General features: G+C 46.1%; 1 protein-coding gene across 2 annotated transcripts; it reads right to left on the minus strand.

Moving 5' to 3' along the window:
- Positions 1-1,197: 1,197 nt before the first annotated feature.
- On the minus strand, positions 1,198-14,348 carry TMEM183A (transmembrane protein 183A). Of its 2 annotated transcripts, XM_042800196.1 has the most exons (8): positions 14,212-14,348; positions 13,604-13,693; positions 10,460-10,615; positions 8,064-8,223; positions 6,780-6,960; positions 3,350-3,430; positions 2,542-2,697; positions 1,198-1,671 (listed from the first exon to the last, which is right to left on the minus strand). In XM_042800196.1, the coding sequence occupies exons 1-8, from the start codon at positions 14,303-14,305 to the stop codon at positions 1,486-1,488; spliced, it is 1,104 nt and encodes a 367-aa protein (XP_042656130.1). In that variant the 5' UTR covers positions 14,306-14,348; the 3' UTR covers positions 1,198-1,485. The 2 variants fall into 2 exon arrangements, with proteins under 2 accessions (XP_042656130.1, XP_042656131.1); XM_042800197.1 differs by lacking the exons at positions 13,604-13,693; positions 14,212-14,348 and adding an exon at positions 11,027-11,047.
- Between the last annotated feature and the right edge of the window lie 392 nt (positions 14,349-14,740).

The following is a 14,740-nucleotide window of genomic DNA, read 5'->3' on the forward strand; positions in this document are numbered from 1 at the left end:
TACCACAGGAACCAGGTTCTTTAACAGTTAACAGCATATTTTCTTTGCTCTTTATCTGTGCTTCGGCTAACCTCGTTTCAAAACTTACCTGTTGGCATCAATACGTGCTCAGCAGCAGTGAAAAAGGGAACTGTGCGGTAGGAGTTTTACCAAATATGTTTGAAACCAGCATCACAGAGCTTCTAACACGGACCTGAGTGTGGGGCAGATGTCCTTGGTGGTGATTTACAGAGCAGCAGATGCACACGCAACCAACTCCTCACAGGCAGCTACGCAGGGCTCATGGGGTATTTGCATACTGAATTCAGACTGAGGTGGCAGAACTCCCTTTCCTCCAGGAGCTTCACTAACCATTATACGTGGCAAAGTGCTCAGTTACTCCTGCTTGAAACAAGATCTGCTGGGACCGAGGAGTTAATCATCGACAGGCAGCAAAACTCAGCCCAGGGTTGCTATTCCCACCGCTGCTCACCTGCACTCCAGCCCCCTCCCGGCTGCCACTCCCCCCCCGAGACCCGGCTGCCAGCAGCAAGATGTTCACCCGCTGAATTGAGTCTCCAGCCTGATTTATTCTGGATGTAACAGACAGGCCCAGCCTCTGGGCCCCTCTCCCTTCTCAGTCAACCCAGAGTCACAGTTTTGGGGCTTCTTCTTCCTCACAGAAATCAATTTGCTTAGTCAAAAGCCAGATCACCAATCGCTCCTGGGTTTTCCAGTGTCAACAGGCCAACACTGCTCCACTGCTCTTAGAAGAGACACGAGTCAAGTCTTTCATCACTGCTTCAGTTTTTTCAGTTTATCTCCTCTCCCTCCCTCTATCTCCTCTGAAAAGCACCTTCTGGTTTTAAAGGTTTAGATCTTCTTTTCAAAGAGAAAACATCAGTGAGAGAACTTGGAATACCTTTACATTTGAGAAGGATTTTTGCCTCTTTGAAATAATTCCTTTGTTTGATCATTTATGCTTTTTTTCTTTCCTTAAACTCACATCTTTTGGACTATGAATTAGCATTACTGTTGATCACTGCTGCTTTGCTTACTGCTCCTCAGACACCGAAATACCACACTGTGTTTGAATGCAATCCTGCTGCAGTAACAAACAAACATGGATTTTGTTTGTAAATTGTTTCTGGTCACATTAAAGCTGGAAAACAAAACCTCCTGCTTCTTCCCAAACAACAGAAAACAGGACCACTTTCATTAGCACCAAAAGGATTTTAAATGAACAGTTCCAGGGAGCTCCTTTCAAATCATAAAACCTGAATTTTACATAAAAGTGTGTTTACAAATAGTTTCTGCTTTACACTCAGCTCTGCCCATCACTGACCAGAAGTTATATACATACAGACCAGCTCAGTAGCTTCAACCACTTGCAAGGAGACTGCAGAATTTATTTAAGAAATAAAAATAGGATTTCCTGGTTCCTAGAAATTCTCTTCAGCCTGCCAGATTCAGTCACCTGCCAGTTCCCGCAGACTCAGGAGAGCACTAAGCTTTTGGAGAGAAGGGGTACTGAGGGTGCCACCAATCCAGGAGCCGCACACTGTGCACGGGGTCCAGCACAACCTGCACTCCTTGGTCAAGGCGAGGTTTCTTGCCATTGCGAACTGGGGCGTCCTGGAACACCAGGCGCACACGATGATGCCTCATGTCTGTGCTCACATTGATGGTGAACTGCAAGAAAAGAGACCAGGAGGGGCTTCAGAAAAATCAACGTGATGAATACATAGAGTTCTTAACAGTATGCTTTTATATGTGTATATATATTCTTTTGAGATTCTTCTAAATTGTACAAGTCTTCAGGTGCTGACAGGTACACTCTGAATCTACAGCACTGGGTTCAAACCAGTTCTCTCTGGCTGGCAACCTCAAATAATAATGCCAAAAGTGAACCTGAAAGCAAGCGACTGTCAAAGGAAGTCTGGAACTCACTGCCCTGCTCTAACTGAAGCCAGACTCAACCTCTCTTGGGCACAGGCCACTTCTGAAACCCCAACTCCCAAGTACAGCCACGTGGGCTGCCCCTCGCTTTAGCACTGCTCTTGCCTAAGCACACCTGCTCTGCTGCTGCCTGGAGCTGAGTTTGTGGAAGCTGGCTCAAAAGCTGCTCTTTCTCACAGCAATCGGTAGTCAGGGACCATATACACATTGAAAATTTGCTCATATTGTGTTTTGCTCTCAGAATTTATTGCTGTAAGGTAAGGAGATACTTTCTTGAGGAGGGAAGACCTCCTCTTCTCCTACACCCCTACCTCCTGTACCCTGCTGGAGGACTGACAACTTATCTGCCCCCGGATGCTGCACAACCACAGCTCCTTGCTCTACATCATTTGTATTTGCCGCACCAAATAGGGAAGAGCTGATGAAAATGCAGAAGCTAAACCGAGATCCTCACCATTTCCTCTGATCATTAACCGTAAGATTCCTGTAACTGGTTTGTGGATGTAGCAGTGTGATTTACGCAACATCCAAGAGGCATCCTCTTCATCTCCTTCCAGAAACTATACACGCAAAGTTTGCCTGGCAGATTTCTTAAACACTTACCAAGGTAAACGTCATACCCATGACTATTGGCACGAATATGAAGTTAAAGGTGGTGATCTGCAGAAGACAGCAATCCTGATCTGGATTTGTATGGACTTCTTCATACTGGATCGGTGGCTGAAGACCTTTGCAACACTTGCTCTTTAATCTGGGAGACTTGAAAGAAAGAGACTTATTTAGCTAAGCAGGAGCCTCGGATGAGAGTTTGGCTGCTTCTCACCGGTGCTGACTAGCAGGTTCTTGCCACACTCCCACACGTTTGGGCAGAGAGGTACATAAACAATAAAAAGCCATCACTCGGGACAGGCAACCTGCAGGACCATTTCTTTAAAGGGGAAGGCTGCAGAATTCCCAAGGTTGCCTGAAACTACTTGCTTCTTCTGAGACCCCTTACTGGAGGTTTTCATTGGCAGTGTTGGCTTTCTTCACTTCTCTGGGACATCTTTCCAATGGTAAAACAAGAAGTTTCAGATTTTGGTCTACGTTTTGACCACTGAAGTGAAATAGTCTGGCTTTTGCTAGTAACCAGTAGCAATGACCCAAAGATTAGATTATTTGGGGTAACAAATGATCCACATCTTACAGTGGAGAAAGGATACCAAATGAGTAAATAAAAATGTAGAACTCTAAGTGTCTTGGTGATACAGACTGAAAACTGAGTGTAGTTTCAGCATGTGCTTTATCATGGGAGTCAGAGTTTCCATTTATTATCTGAATATATAAAGTTTCCACCTTCCTTTCTACCACCCAGAAAAGTCATTACTGCTTCAAAAAAAAAAGGTCAGTTATTCTGGTTCTTCTTTCATACCTGTTTTTTGAACTTGAAGTTGAATTCCCACATTGCTTCTTGTCTGTTCCCTTCAATCTTTTTGCACCAGAAAAGCAGACACTGAGGTGGAAAAAAAAAAAAGAAACAAATTATGAAACCCTTAGGGGCACCACTTAAAATAAATTTTAGCATAAAGGCTTCCAATTACAAACACAATTATATAGGAGCAGTTAGGAGCCATTTAATTTATTCAAATTAATTATGTTCAAAGAACACACTCAGCAGTTTAGGTCTCCCAGTTTCAAGTTGGCCAACTCATCAAGCAACTGGATGATATAACACGTAGCCACTGACGTGCTGAATAGAAAAATACTGTTGCACAATCGGTGCTTTTCATCAGGCAGAGCTGAGCTGTACAGATTCATCCATTTCCCCTGCCCACCGAGAATTCCCATTAAACTGGACTCCAAACAAGACTAAGGCAAGGAACAAATGAAAACAGAGTAAGGATCAAGAAGGAGAGAATCCAGCGGGAAATGCAAAGACCAATACATGAGCTATGAGGTAACAGATGACAAAGTTCCTAAGCCACTGTGGTGTCAAAAGAAGGTCTTGACATCACTAGGCACTGACTGTCATACTTCAGAGTATAAAAATACTGCCAGGATAGCACAGTCTGATCAACCTACTGTCCCTTTTTAAAAGAAAATGAGAAAAGGGCCTCAAACAGCATCAGAGGTAACCAGCACTGCCGTACACCAGGACACACACCAGAAGTCCTCCAGTTATATCCAGTTATCACTGCGTGGTCCACAGGATCCATCCCAGCATGCAGCACTTGTTCTAGAGCAGGAGTCTCAGCAGAACTCCTGTACTAAACTGAGTTGGAGGGAAATTCACTGCCTACCAGTCAGTAGAAGTAACTAGCCTTCAACAGCCAAGAAGAGAATCCAGCAAGTCAGCCCAGCCATCACCAGAAGTGTTTCCACACCACAGGTGCCAGCCCACCACAGCTGGTCTTATCTTTTAACAGTGTCAGCAGGTAAAGGAAGAATAAATGGGTAAAGACAACTCCCCATGCCCCATTCACAGTCTCTCCCATGCCAAGGCCTGACTGGGTTGCAGGGTGAAGCACACATTTAATTTCATTCCAGGATAGTGTGACCCCAAATGAAACAAAGCCAGAGCCAGCCTCTACCATGGGGGCTCCATAATTAGAGACTACAGGCGATATGAGACCCTTTACTTCAACTCTGAGTCATGTCCATAAACAAGAGTCCTTAAAGGACCTTTATCTCGACCATCTTCACAAGGTGAACAGCCAAGCTGTGTGGAGTCAAGCTCAGAAACAAGCATCAAGTAACCTCCACCTGGCAGGAGGTGGCCCTCAGTTTTTTCTGATAACAACATTCTCCAGATCTGTTTTTAACTCAGGGGAGCAGCAGCTGCTGCTGAGTTTAACTCCACCATTAGTGGCATTTGTAGTTCACCTGCACACAGCCTGGTCTAGCAACTAGTTTGGTCATGGCAAGTAGTGAAGCACAAAACGGTCAGTACCTCCTAAGGGGCAGAGGATGTCGTCCACGGGTCAGCCGTCCTGCCCTTCAGACGCGCCGTACGGCCTGCCGCTCCACCAAAAATAATGGGGGTGTCTTTAAAGGGCAAACACTTCTGCTGACACCATAACGGCTCCAGTGTCCCACACAAGCTAGGCTAGGGAAAGAAAAAAGGAAATTAAAGAGGAAAAGCTAGATTTGATAATACCCGGGTCTGGGGTCTCCTCTTGCCACATGCAGTTTATGCAGGCATCTGCCGTTAGTTTCAACGACCCGTAAAGGTATAACCAAAGCCCACAGAAGCAAGAACGTGGGGAGGCAATGTCAGATCCTCCTCTGTACCCACTGTGCCGAGGCATTTCCGTGCACAGTAACACAGGTGGAGCTCAGAGTCTTGCAATGCAATAGTAGAGCAAGCCCAGGCTCAGGATGGCTCTTTTATGCTCCAAGGGGTTAGGTCAAACCTCTACTGTTCTAACAAAGCCTCATCACCATTTAATTTCCTTTTTTAAAAGCTGAATAATAAAAGACTGCACTTCAAGAATCTTCCTCAAACCGTTAATACAGTAGAAGCACTAGTAGTGGGCACCAAAGCCGTTATGATGTCAACGTGAATGCTTCCAAAATGCTGACCCTGCCAGCATCATCTCGGGGTTTCTAGCTCTTACAGCCACGCTACCAGATTCGAGCAGTGGTAGGGAGTTAGGAGGAGTAGGTTAAGCTGGAATTTCCTAGAAATGTTTTGCTTTTTCTTTTTTAAGAAAGATGATACCCAAACTGGGTATTCAGGAAGAGAATGAAGAGCTCTGAATGCAGAGATAAGACTCCACACAGAACTGTGTGTTTTTCTCCTGCTCTGCAGCACCACCTGCTTGTGTTACTGCTGGATGCTCACTAAGTGGTATGACAATTTTTTCCAGTATCCACCAAGGGAGAGGAAGGAAGGAAGGAAGGAGGGACGTCACATATAAATAGGTGAGGTTACTGTTTCTTACATAGGATAGAACGTACATCTCTTGAACCAAAATCACTTCCATTTGGCTCCAAAAACCTCATTCAACAGGTTTTTGACTTTGGATTTGAAGGAGGGGGAACTCACACTGTTGCTTAAGCTGCTCACAGAGTATCAGCCAGTTGCAAGATAAAACCAAACAAGAGACACAGAGGCATTTCAGAGTTAATGGTCAATAGCAATTAAAGAGGAATGGATATGCAAGATATGCAAGTGCTCCAAGCTGGGATAGCAAAGGGAATTGCCTGCCCACACCAGAGACAAACCCTTTACAGCCCAACACAACTGCAGCCCCAGTCCCAAAGCAGACATTTGCTCTGCACATTTGCCATGCTCACAACATCACTGCCCTCTCTTGCCCAGAGACCAAAGACGATGGCTGACCTACAGGAACATAGTATGAAATGACTCCCTGTCAGAGGTTATCAGTGTCACTTCTGATCTCTCCAGATGCCTGCTACAGAGAAAAGATGTATTCTGGCAGACAGTGTCAGAATGAAGCAGAAGATATAAAAGTTGATCCTACTGCAACCTCCTCTCAGCAACAAATTTGCAACAGAGAAGAGGAGAGCTACAAATATCCCTAGCAGTTCTGACATCCAGTGAAGCAAGTGCTTTTTTTGCTGATTGCAAAGATGTTGTGGTAGGACTTCTGCAGAAGTCACCCAGAAGAGTAACTAGAATCCTCTGCAGTAGCAACTATACAGATACCAGTAACCAGCACACCTTTAAAAAAAAAAAAAAAAAATCACTGTTCAGAGTTAGGAACCACCCTACCACCCTACACCCAAGCTTCACTGGCGACCATCTAAACACCATCTATTTTTCTTCTAGAAAGAGAACAAAAAACCAGAAAGAGCAACATCTCAGACATATCCAACTTTTTTAGTAATCCACTTACTCTGGAATTTTTTAAAGTGCTGGGAGTACTGTCTGGAATAGCTGGATTCCTGGAGACTCGAGACGCAAAAGGCTCATACATGTGGTACAGCGACCGGATGACACAGGCACGGAGACAGTGCAGCTTCTCCATGGACTCCGGCCGCAAGCGGAGGGGCAGGTACGCATCCAGACTGTAGTGCCTGCAGAGCCAACAACAAACCCACCACATGCTGAAGGGCCAGAACACCAGAGACAGCTACGAAGAGATCACTATTGAGAGAAAACTGAACATCTGATTGAACAGAGGACCTCTTGCCAACTGAGTGCTTCAAGGGTGCTGTACTGCTCTACATGAAATCATGTCAGTCTCCAAGACTTTAACTGTATCAAATGGGTTTCCAGCACACATATAAGCAATCATGCTACAATTCCCCAATAATTCCTTGCAGACAGTTTGCCCAGAGAGACCAGATGGTGTTTTAGCTGCAGGATACACAAAGATTCCTGCAGGTTCTCCAAGACTCACTTCAGCTGAGCTTGACTTTGGGCTTGCAGACAACTGCCTGAACACTCTGAATGCCTGTGCTCAAGGGTCATTCTTTGATCAGATGCCAAAGAAGCCTTTGTTAGGGAACTTCACACTAAAAAACAGGAGTGAGGATGACTAAGGCTGCTATTTGCCCTGTACTCCTGCTGCTTGCACCTCCTGGGCAATAGACAGCGAAATTTAAAGAAAATCTTCTTTCCTGAAGGGAAGTCCAAGTGACATGCATCAGGATAGAAGGATTTGTTTCAAGTTTTGACCACCTCTTTGCTCTTCTTTTTATTTATAACTCACTCCTGCCAAGACAGCTCCAAAATGCCTTAGTTTCTCTCAGGCCACCCTAATTACAGGAAGGTGGCTCTGATCAAAGAAAACTTGCCCTGCCTTAAGCTATCAGTAATGTTTGTCTGTGTTTCAGTAAGGTAAAGGCACTGACATTATTGTAAGCACTGAGAGCTTTACACACAAAGCAGACTGTTACAAACAGGAGTGGGTAGGCCTGACAAGCAGAAGAGCACACCATGCTTTGGAGATTTTATATGGAACAGATGGAAATATGCCACAGATCCATTTCCAGATCCAAATCAGATGCAATGTACCACAACCCCTTACCGAACAAGGGTTATACCACCATGTTGATACGCAAACATTTTAGGTCCCTAGCCTACAAGGAATTATTCCCGTATTTACAGTTCTGCAGAGAGCTGCTCGCTGCTGAAGCCTCCTACAAAATAGTTTAAAAATTCTCTAGAGTCTTACCTTCTGTAGAGCCTGGTCCAAAAGGCGGCAGTGCAAGTAACAGTCCAGGCTTTCTTGCAAATCAAGGAAAACCGGACAATGTCTTCAGGGCGAATGTATGAAGCCAACAACAGCCAGATATCAATGGGGTATTCTTCTCCGCCACCCCCATCAGGATTTTCTAAATGCAATGAAGATATGTTAATGCAGTAAATAACCTCTTTATCAAGTCACATCTAGAGGAATTTGCTTTACTACTGGTAGCACAGGGTCACCAGCTGAAATATGAAACATGTATATACACACAGTCAGCCAAACAAACCCAAGATAGTATAACTTCATTATCACTGCTACCATCCACACAACCATTACACCTTCCCTTTGCTGGCTACATGCCATCATTTATCCCTGCTGCACTGTTTGTACGAGTATGCAAAGTGGCAAATTCAAAGAATAATTCAGGCTGAAAGGGTTCTCCGGAGGTCTCTAGTCCAAACAGCCCAGCTCAAAGCAGGGGCTGAATTAGGTAATTTTGTCCAGATTCTCGTCCAATCAAGTTCTGACTGTATCCAGGGATGGAAACCCCACAGCCTTTCCGGACCATGTTTCAATGCTTGATCCTCTCACAACTAAAATACAACATGTAAGTGGATAAATAAAAATTGGATGGCAAATACAAAGGCAACTTCATGAAAGGAGGGCCAAGCTCATGCATTTTTATCAAAACCATTCATTTATAGACCATCAAAAAATGCTTTACACCAGAAGTCCCTGAACATTACAACATTGCCAAGCTTGTCAATTCTTTATTCAAATGGTCACAATATTTTTGTTGGAGCTCTGCTAGGGAGGGCAAGCAATGCTCTTCTGCAACTAATCAGCTGCTTTTCTTAAATCTGTAACTTCATTAAAGCTTCTTGAATGGGAGACTTTCAATCCAATTCAGATTAATAGAATGGCCTGTTCTTCCTCTCAGAGGTGTCAGAACTGCCCAACCAGAACTGAAGGTTCAGAAACTCCTCTCAATTCCTGCAGTGTTTTTAAGTTAACACCACACATTTTTCCACAGAAATTGCTCCAACTTTAGGAGAAAAAATACTTTTAAAGGAACATAAAGAGATAAACAATGCCAAGCATTAGGAACATTAAGAGAACAAAAACATATAACTTGCACACAGTGCTAACAGAAAAAATTGCTGAGGTTCGTGAAGGAGTGGCATAAAGGAGGTGTTTAAGAACTTGAGGGTGCCAGATCTAATCCTGTGACAGCAAGCTAATAACAAAGAGCAGTACTTTATTCATTGCCAAAGAAAGCTCTGGATGCCATCACTTCCCCACACCACTACAGATTTGTGGTAGGCACACCCACAACAGGCTGTAACATCCACTTTCCTGTTTCAGCTCTGATTAAAGAAGCCATCAAACTACACAACTGTCAAAGTGCAGAGTGCAGCCAGAAGCAGCATTGGTTTATTATCATCTTTTCTTCCCTAAACATACGGCAGAAATAAGTAAGACAACGTTGTGGTAGAACAGAATACTGTCCTTCCAGACACATAACTCCCATAACTCTAGGCACTCAGTTATTTTTATTTTCCCAGGATTCTGAAGGATGTCTTAATAAAAGAGATAAAATTCCTATCCCAGAGAGGTGCTGTGCACCTACAGTCTGTGGTGGATGTTGATGTGCTACATAAATTAGTATCAGCATTCATAAAGTTATTCTTAAGCTCAAGACACCAAGTTAAAATTTCTCAGCCTGAAAGCAACCAGTTCTTAGAAACTCCTGCAAGATTCCACAGTGCAGCAGAACAGTTTGCTCCTTACACCGCACTGCAAATTGCCTCCTATAGAGTTGCACAAAGTATGCTGAAGGATACGCCTCCCTAGAACTAACTTACTATGATGCCACTAGGGCTAAATTCATTTACTTGATGGAAAAAGAGCTCTCTAAACTAATTTGTAACAAACCACAGCTTTGGAAATATCCTGAAGACAGAGCCTGCATTTTGCTAACAAACGCATCATGGACAGCAGCATCGGTTTTTCCCCAGAGCAAACCCTGCTTTCACCAGCCTGTGTTCAATGAAGTAACATGTCCAGTGGCAAAGTTTCACAACTCTTTCAAAAAGCAGCATTCCTTTTCCAAGGTTGAGAGAAGTTTACTGAAAGCAAAAGCTCTCAGGCTTTGATTTCATGCCCAAGGCTCTGTCTTTGTGCAAAGACAACACCTCTGACCAAGTCCCAGCAGGTTTACAAGTGATTTAACCCTTGGCATTTCTTTGTGCACATACAAGTTGCAGAGTGCCCCGAATTGCCCCATGACTAGTGTGTAAATAGCGAACATTAACATCACAGACAAAGAAGACAAAGAAGTAGCCCACACAGAGGCTCCCTGGAAAAGCTGGCCACCATACCTTTGTGCCTTTTGCTTTTCTTTTTTCTAGATGCAGTTCGACCATTGATGCTTTCCTTTGTATCCATTTCATCGCTGCTGTCACAAGACTCTCCCGACAGGGAGAGAACTTCCTCAGCAGGGACACAAGAAGCTTCTAAGCCACAGAGGGATTTTACTGGAATGACAAGCAACGACACAGTAAGTATACCAGCAGAGAGAGAAAGGTGATCCAAGTTCAGAAGGTACTTCAGTGAAGCCACAGCCTAGAATGCTAACTGCATTAAAGCTTTCTGGTGAGTGACACAGGCAAGTAAATCCCGGGCCCCAGGATTACCTTGTCAGAGAAAGATTAGCAGGGCTGAGTGAATTGGAAACATAATTATTCAGCTTCTTGTTTTAAAGAACGAACAATGAGGATGATTACCAGCACATTATGCAGATGATGCCATTGGTTTAGCTGAATCTGTTTACAATTCTGAATAAAACCACAGGCTCCTTTTCTACAGTGCTAACTGGTTCTCCTGCATACCAGAGCTTCCTTGCATGACCACTGTTCAGCCCATATAGAGACAGAGCCAGAACCTATCCTGGAATTGTTCTATGAACACAGAGAAGATACACTCCCATCTCAGCAGGACAGAGAGAGATCCTGTGGCCTATGACACGCAATCCATCAGTGATATAACTCAGTGCCAAGCACACAGGAGCTCCACTTATCCTAGAATTTGGTGGAGGGAAAGACTCTGGACTAATGAGAAAAACAGCAAGTCGAGTCAGTTGGGTTTGGGGTTTTTTTGCTGACTCTGGAGAGATGTTTAGACACATCCCTGTTAGGAAATATTATTTTTAAAACTTGATCTGTAAACCCAAGGCTCGTTAGGGCAGAAAAATCCACGTGTGAGGCAGTAATGACAGTCCTGGAAAAGAAAGGTGTAGTCCTACATTACAGGTGTGTGAGGCACTGTCATAAACAGACCAGCATTATAACAGCATTACAAACACTTTGCAAATAGTCAGTAAAATTCATTGAAGAAAGTTTAATTTCAATTTAATAATCTGGGTTAAGAAAAGAACTTCTACCAAGAGGCACCTGACCATGCCAGAGAAAGTGTGCACTACTCGAGCTTTTCTAGCCTAGCACAAACCAAAGCCCAGAAAGGTTCTATACATCACAGTTACAGTCACCAGAGCCAGTGGAGAACAAGACATGCTATTTGAATTAAAGGGACAGAATAGCAGGGGTGGGAAAAAAAAAAAAAAAAGAACGGACCATAAATAAATGCAGGTAAGAGATATTCTCATTTCTAACCACAGTGCAAGGTTTGAAATGGTAAGACAGCAGATGGAAAGACAGTCTTAAGACGAAGTTTGACTGTACCCACTGACTAGAGACACTTCCAGTGCTTTGCTAAACCAGTTCTATCTCACTTTGCACAATCTACTCTGTAAACTGTATAACATGACAGTGGCATCCCTCACTGTCAAATTGTACTGCCCTCTCTCTATGTGACCTTATACAGGCAAAGAGGAATAGTTGGCACCACAAATGGCAGTAGGTTATGACATCAAATACAGCCAAGCAAGGGAAGGACAACAATTGACAGAGACGGATTTAGAAAAAGAAACCGTCACAGTCTGCAAAGTAAAAGATCAACATCTGAGTCGACTGAATCACACTGCACTGCAACCTTGCAGAGGCACCCTCTCTTCACCTCACAGCAGTGATCCCCACCTCATCCCTGGAGGTTAGGATGAGGAGGAAAAAAGCTCAGGAAAATTCCACCTAGGCTTTGCTCTCCTCCCCGTGAAGCTCCCCGCTTGCTGGCAATCTCACACAGCATGATGTTTACTTGGAGCCAAGAGACAGGAGGTGAGTGAGGCCAAAGGCTGAAGCTCCCTGGGCAGAGGCTGCAGTCCCCACGCCGTGGCACGCTGCACCAGATAAGGCTGTTGCATGCGTCATGACTGCACCAGATAAGGCTGTAGCACAGCCCTGAGGCTGGGGAGGAGAGATCCCGAGGATACCCCTAAGGAGAGGAAAGCCCCAGTGACTCTGCACTACAAAGACCTGAGACAGGGGCAGGCGAGGAACTGCTGTGACCTGGAGTCATTCAGAGAGAGTAGAGGTGAGCCAGAAAGGGAGCAGGATTTTATGAAAGGGTTTAGGCTGGACAAAGCAGGTGATAATGGACGAAAGGACTCGGGGTGGGGCAGGGAGAAAGAAAAGACAACAGTTTGCCAGGTATGATGCTGAAGGGCAGTACTTTGAGGCAGTGCCTCGTATAGAAGAATGCAGAAGGGTGAACAGGAGAGGGAATGGGGAGCCCCCAGAGTATTACAAAGGAAGCAACAAAAGAGGGAGGTGCCCTGATCTTAAAAGCTTGTGAAGTAGTGGCTAAAAAGGATATTCACCAGCACTACTGCCCTGTACAGTTACTTCATAACAGGCACTCAGGCAAAGAACATATTTTCTTTAAAGATGTAAGATGTTAGCAACATAACAAGAGTTTTCCTATATGAAGGGTTCAGTTGTTAATGCAGTAACATTCACTTCCAACATGTGTGACCAGTTACATTTCAGAGTCAAGGCCTAAACATTAACATTTCTCAAGCACACAGGGTGTGCTAGTTCAGATTGCTCCCAGCAGCTAAAACCTTGGAGGAAGTAGATAACAAAGTATTGCAATACCTTTCCAGGAAACTGCTTGTTTATACAGTTCACCCAAAGAAACAGCAACACCCTCAAAAGACCTTGCAGCTTGCAGCACAAGGGGGAACACAACTATCATAACCTTATTGTTACTGCAAAGAATTTTATCTGCTAATAAATTTGTCTCCAGTTTTATATAAGGTAATAAAGACTTCTATTATGTTATTTTCTGCTTCAAGCAGGAGGTGATAACATCCAATAGTTAATACAAAGAGGTCTTCTATTTCAGACACTAACAAAGACTCAGCAATTCTTACTGGATTTCCAACAGGGCTTCTGCAAAACCGCCTAAGACCCTAAAAGCCTGATTCTGCAGAGGAACATAGACTCATTTCCAGGCACCAAATGAGACAGATTTTCTCAGGCCATGGAAGGGGAGTTTCCCACATGCTGCAGTGGCTAGCAAAACATGGAGGCAGCCTGGGGAAGGCAGGCTCCCCAGTGTAGACTCACCTTCCTGCTGAACTGCATTGGCCACAGCTTTTTTCACCCGTCCAGATTTCACGACAGCTGGGTCTGAGTTAGCATAATCTGCCACCGTCACTGCAGGAGAGTCAGGAGACAGGGCATCAGCGGGATTGGGGATTATAGGGGAGGGGACAGAAGGTTTAAGAGCCACGATCCCCCACGGGGACGCTCCCCACAGAATCACAGGCTTGAGCAGGAGACGCACAAGCAGGAAAAGGAGCCCCAGCAGAGAGAAGCAGGGTGGGAGGCCCCTGCCTCGGTCCACCGGGCCCCAGGGATCTGCCCCCTGCCCAGGCCTCCCTCTCCCTTCACCTCAACCAACGCTAAACCCCACAGGCCCCCTCGCACACGGCCTAACCGATCCTCTAGGCCCAGGCTCCCCCCGCACAGACCACGGCGGCTCATTCCCCCGCTCCCGCAGGGGGCCAGACCCCCCCCCCCCCGCTCCCGCTGCAGGGAGCTCCCTCCTTCCACAAGTCCGGGGGAGCCCGCACCGGCCCCATCTCCCCTCAGCCCAGGCCACTCCGCCCCCCAGGCCCGACCCCTCCTCCCCGGGCCGCCGGGCCCCGCTCCCCGCCCAGCCGGGCCCTCACCCCGCTCGGAGCACACGTCGTCGGCCCGGAACTTGAGGCGTTTTCGGGCGCCCCTCTTGGGCATGGCGGCGGCGGCGGGGCCGCGCGGGGCCATGTCCCGCCCGGGCCGCAGCGGGGCCGCGGGGACAGCACCGCCCCCGCGCCAGGCCATGACGTCACACGGCCGCGACCCCGCCGCCGCGCCGCCCTGACGTCACGGCGGCGCTGAGTGACTCAACACCCCTCCCCCCGCCCCCCCCCGTCATCCCAATAAGAGCAGCCCCTCTGCCGGTCACTTCGGCTCTCCCGCTACCGACCCAGCCCCGCCAGTCCTCCCAGTACCGCGGGCCCCGGCGGGCATTCCCCCTTCCAGCTGAGGTAATGGTCTCCTCATAGGAACGAGGGCACTTGAGGGGATTCCCTCCTTCCCCACTCCTTCCAGTAATGAGGGTCTCTGAGGTCATTACCCCCCAGTCTTCCCATTTACAAAGGCCTCTAGGGTAGTTGGCTTCTCCTAGTAACAGGGGCCTCTGAGGTACTTCCACTACCC

This window comes from Tyto alba, unplaced genomic scaffold (assembly GCF_018691265.1).
Source record: "Tyto alba isolate M040663 unplaced genomic scaffold, T.alba_DEE_v4.0 Super-Scaffold_30, whole genome shotgun sequence".
NCBI classification, from domain to species: Eukaryota; Metazoa; Chordata; class Aves; order Strigiformes; family Tytonidae; genus Tyto; species Tyto alba.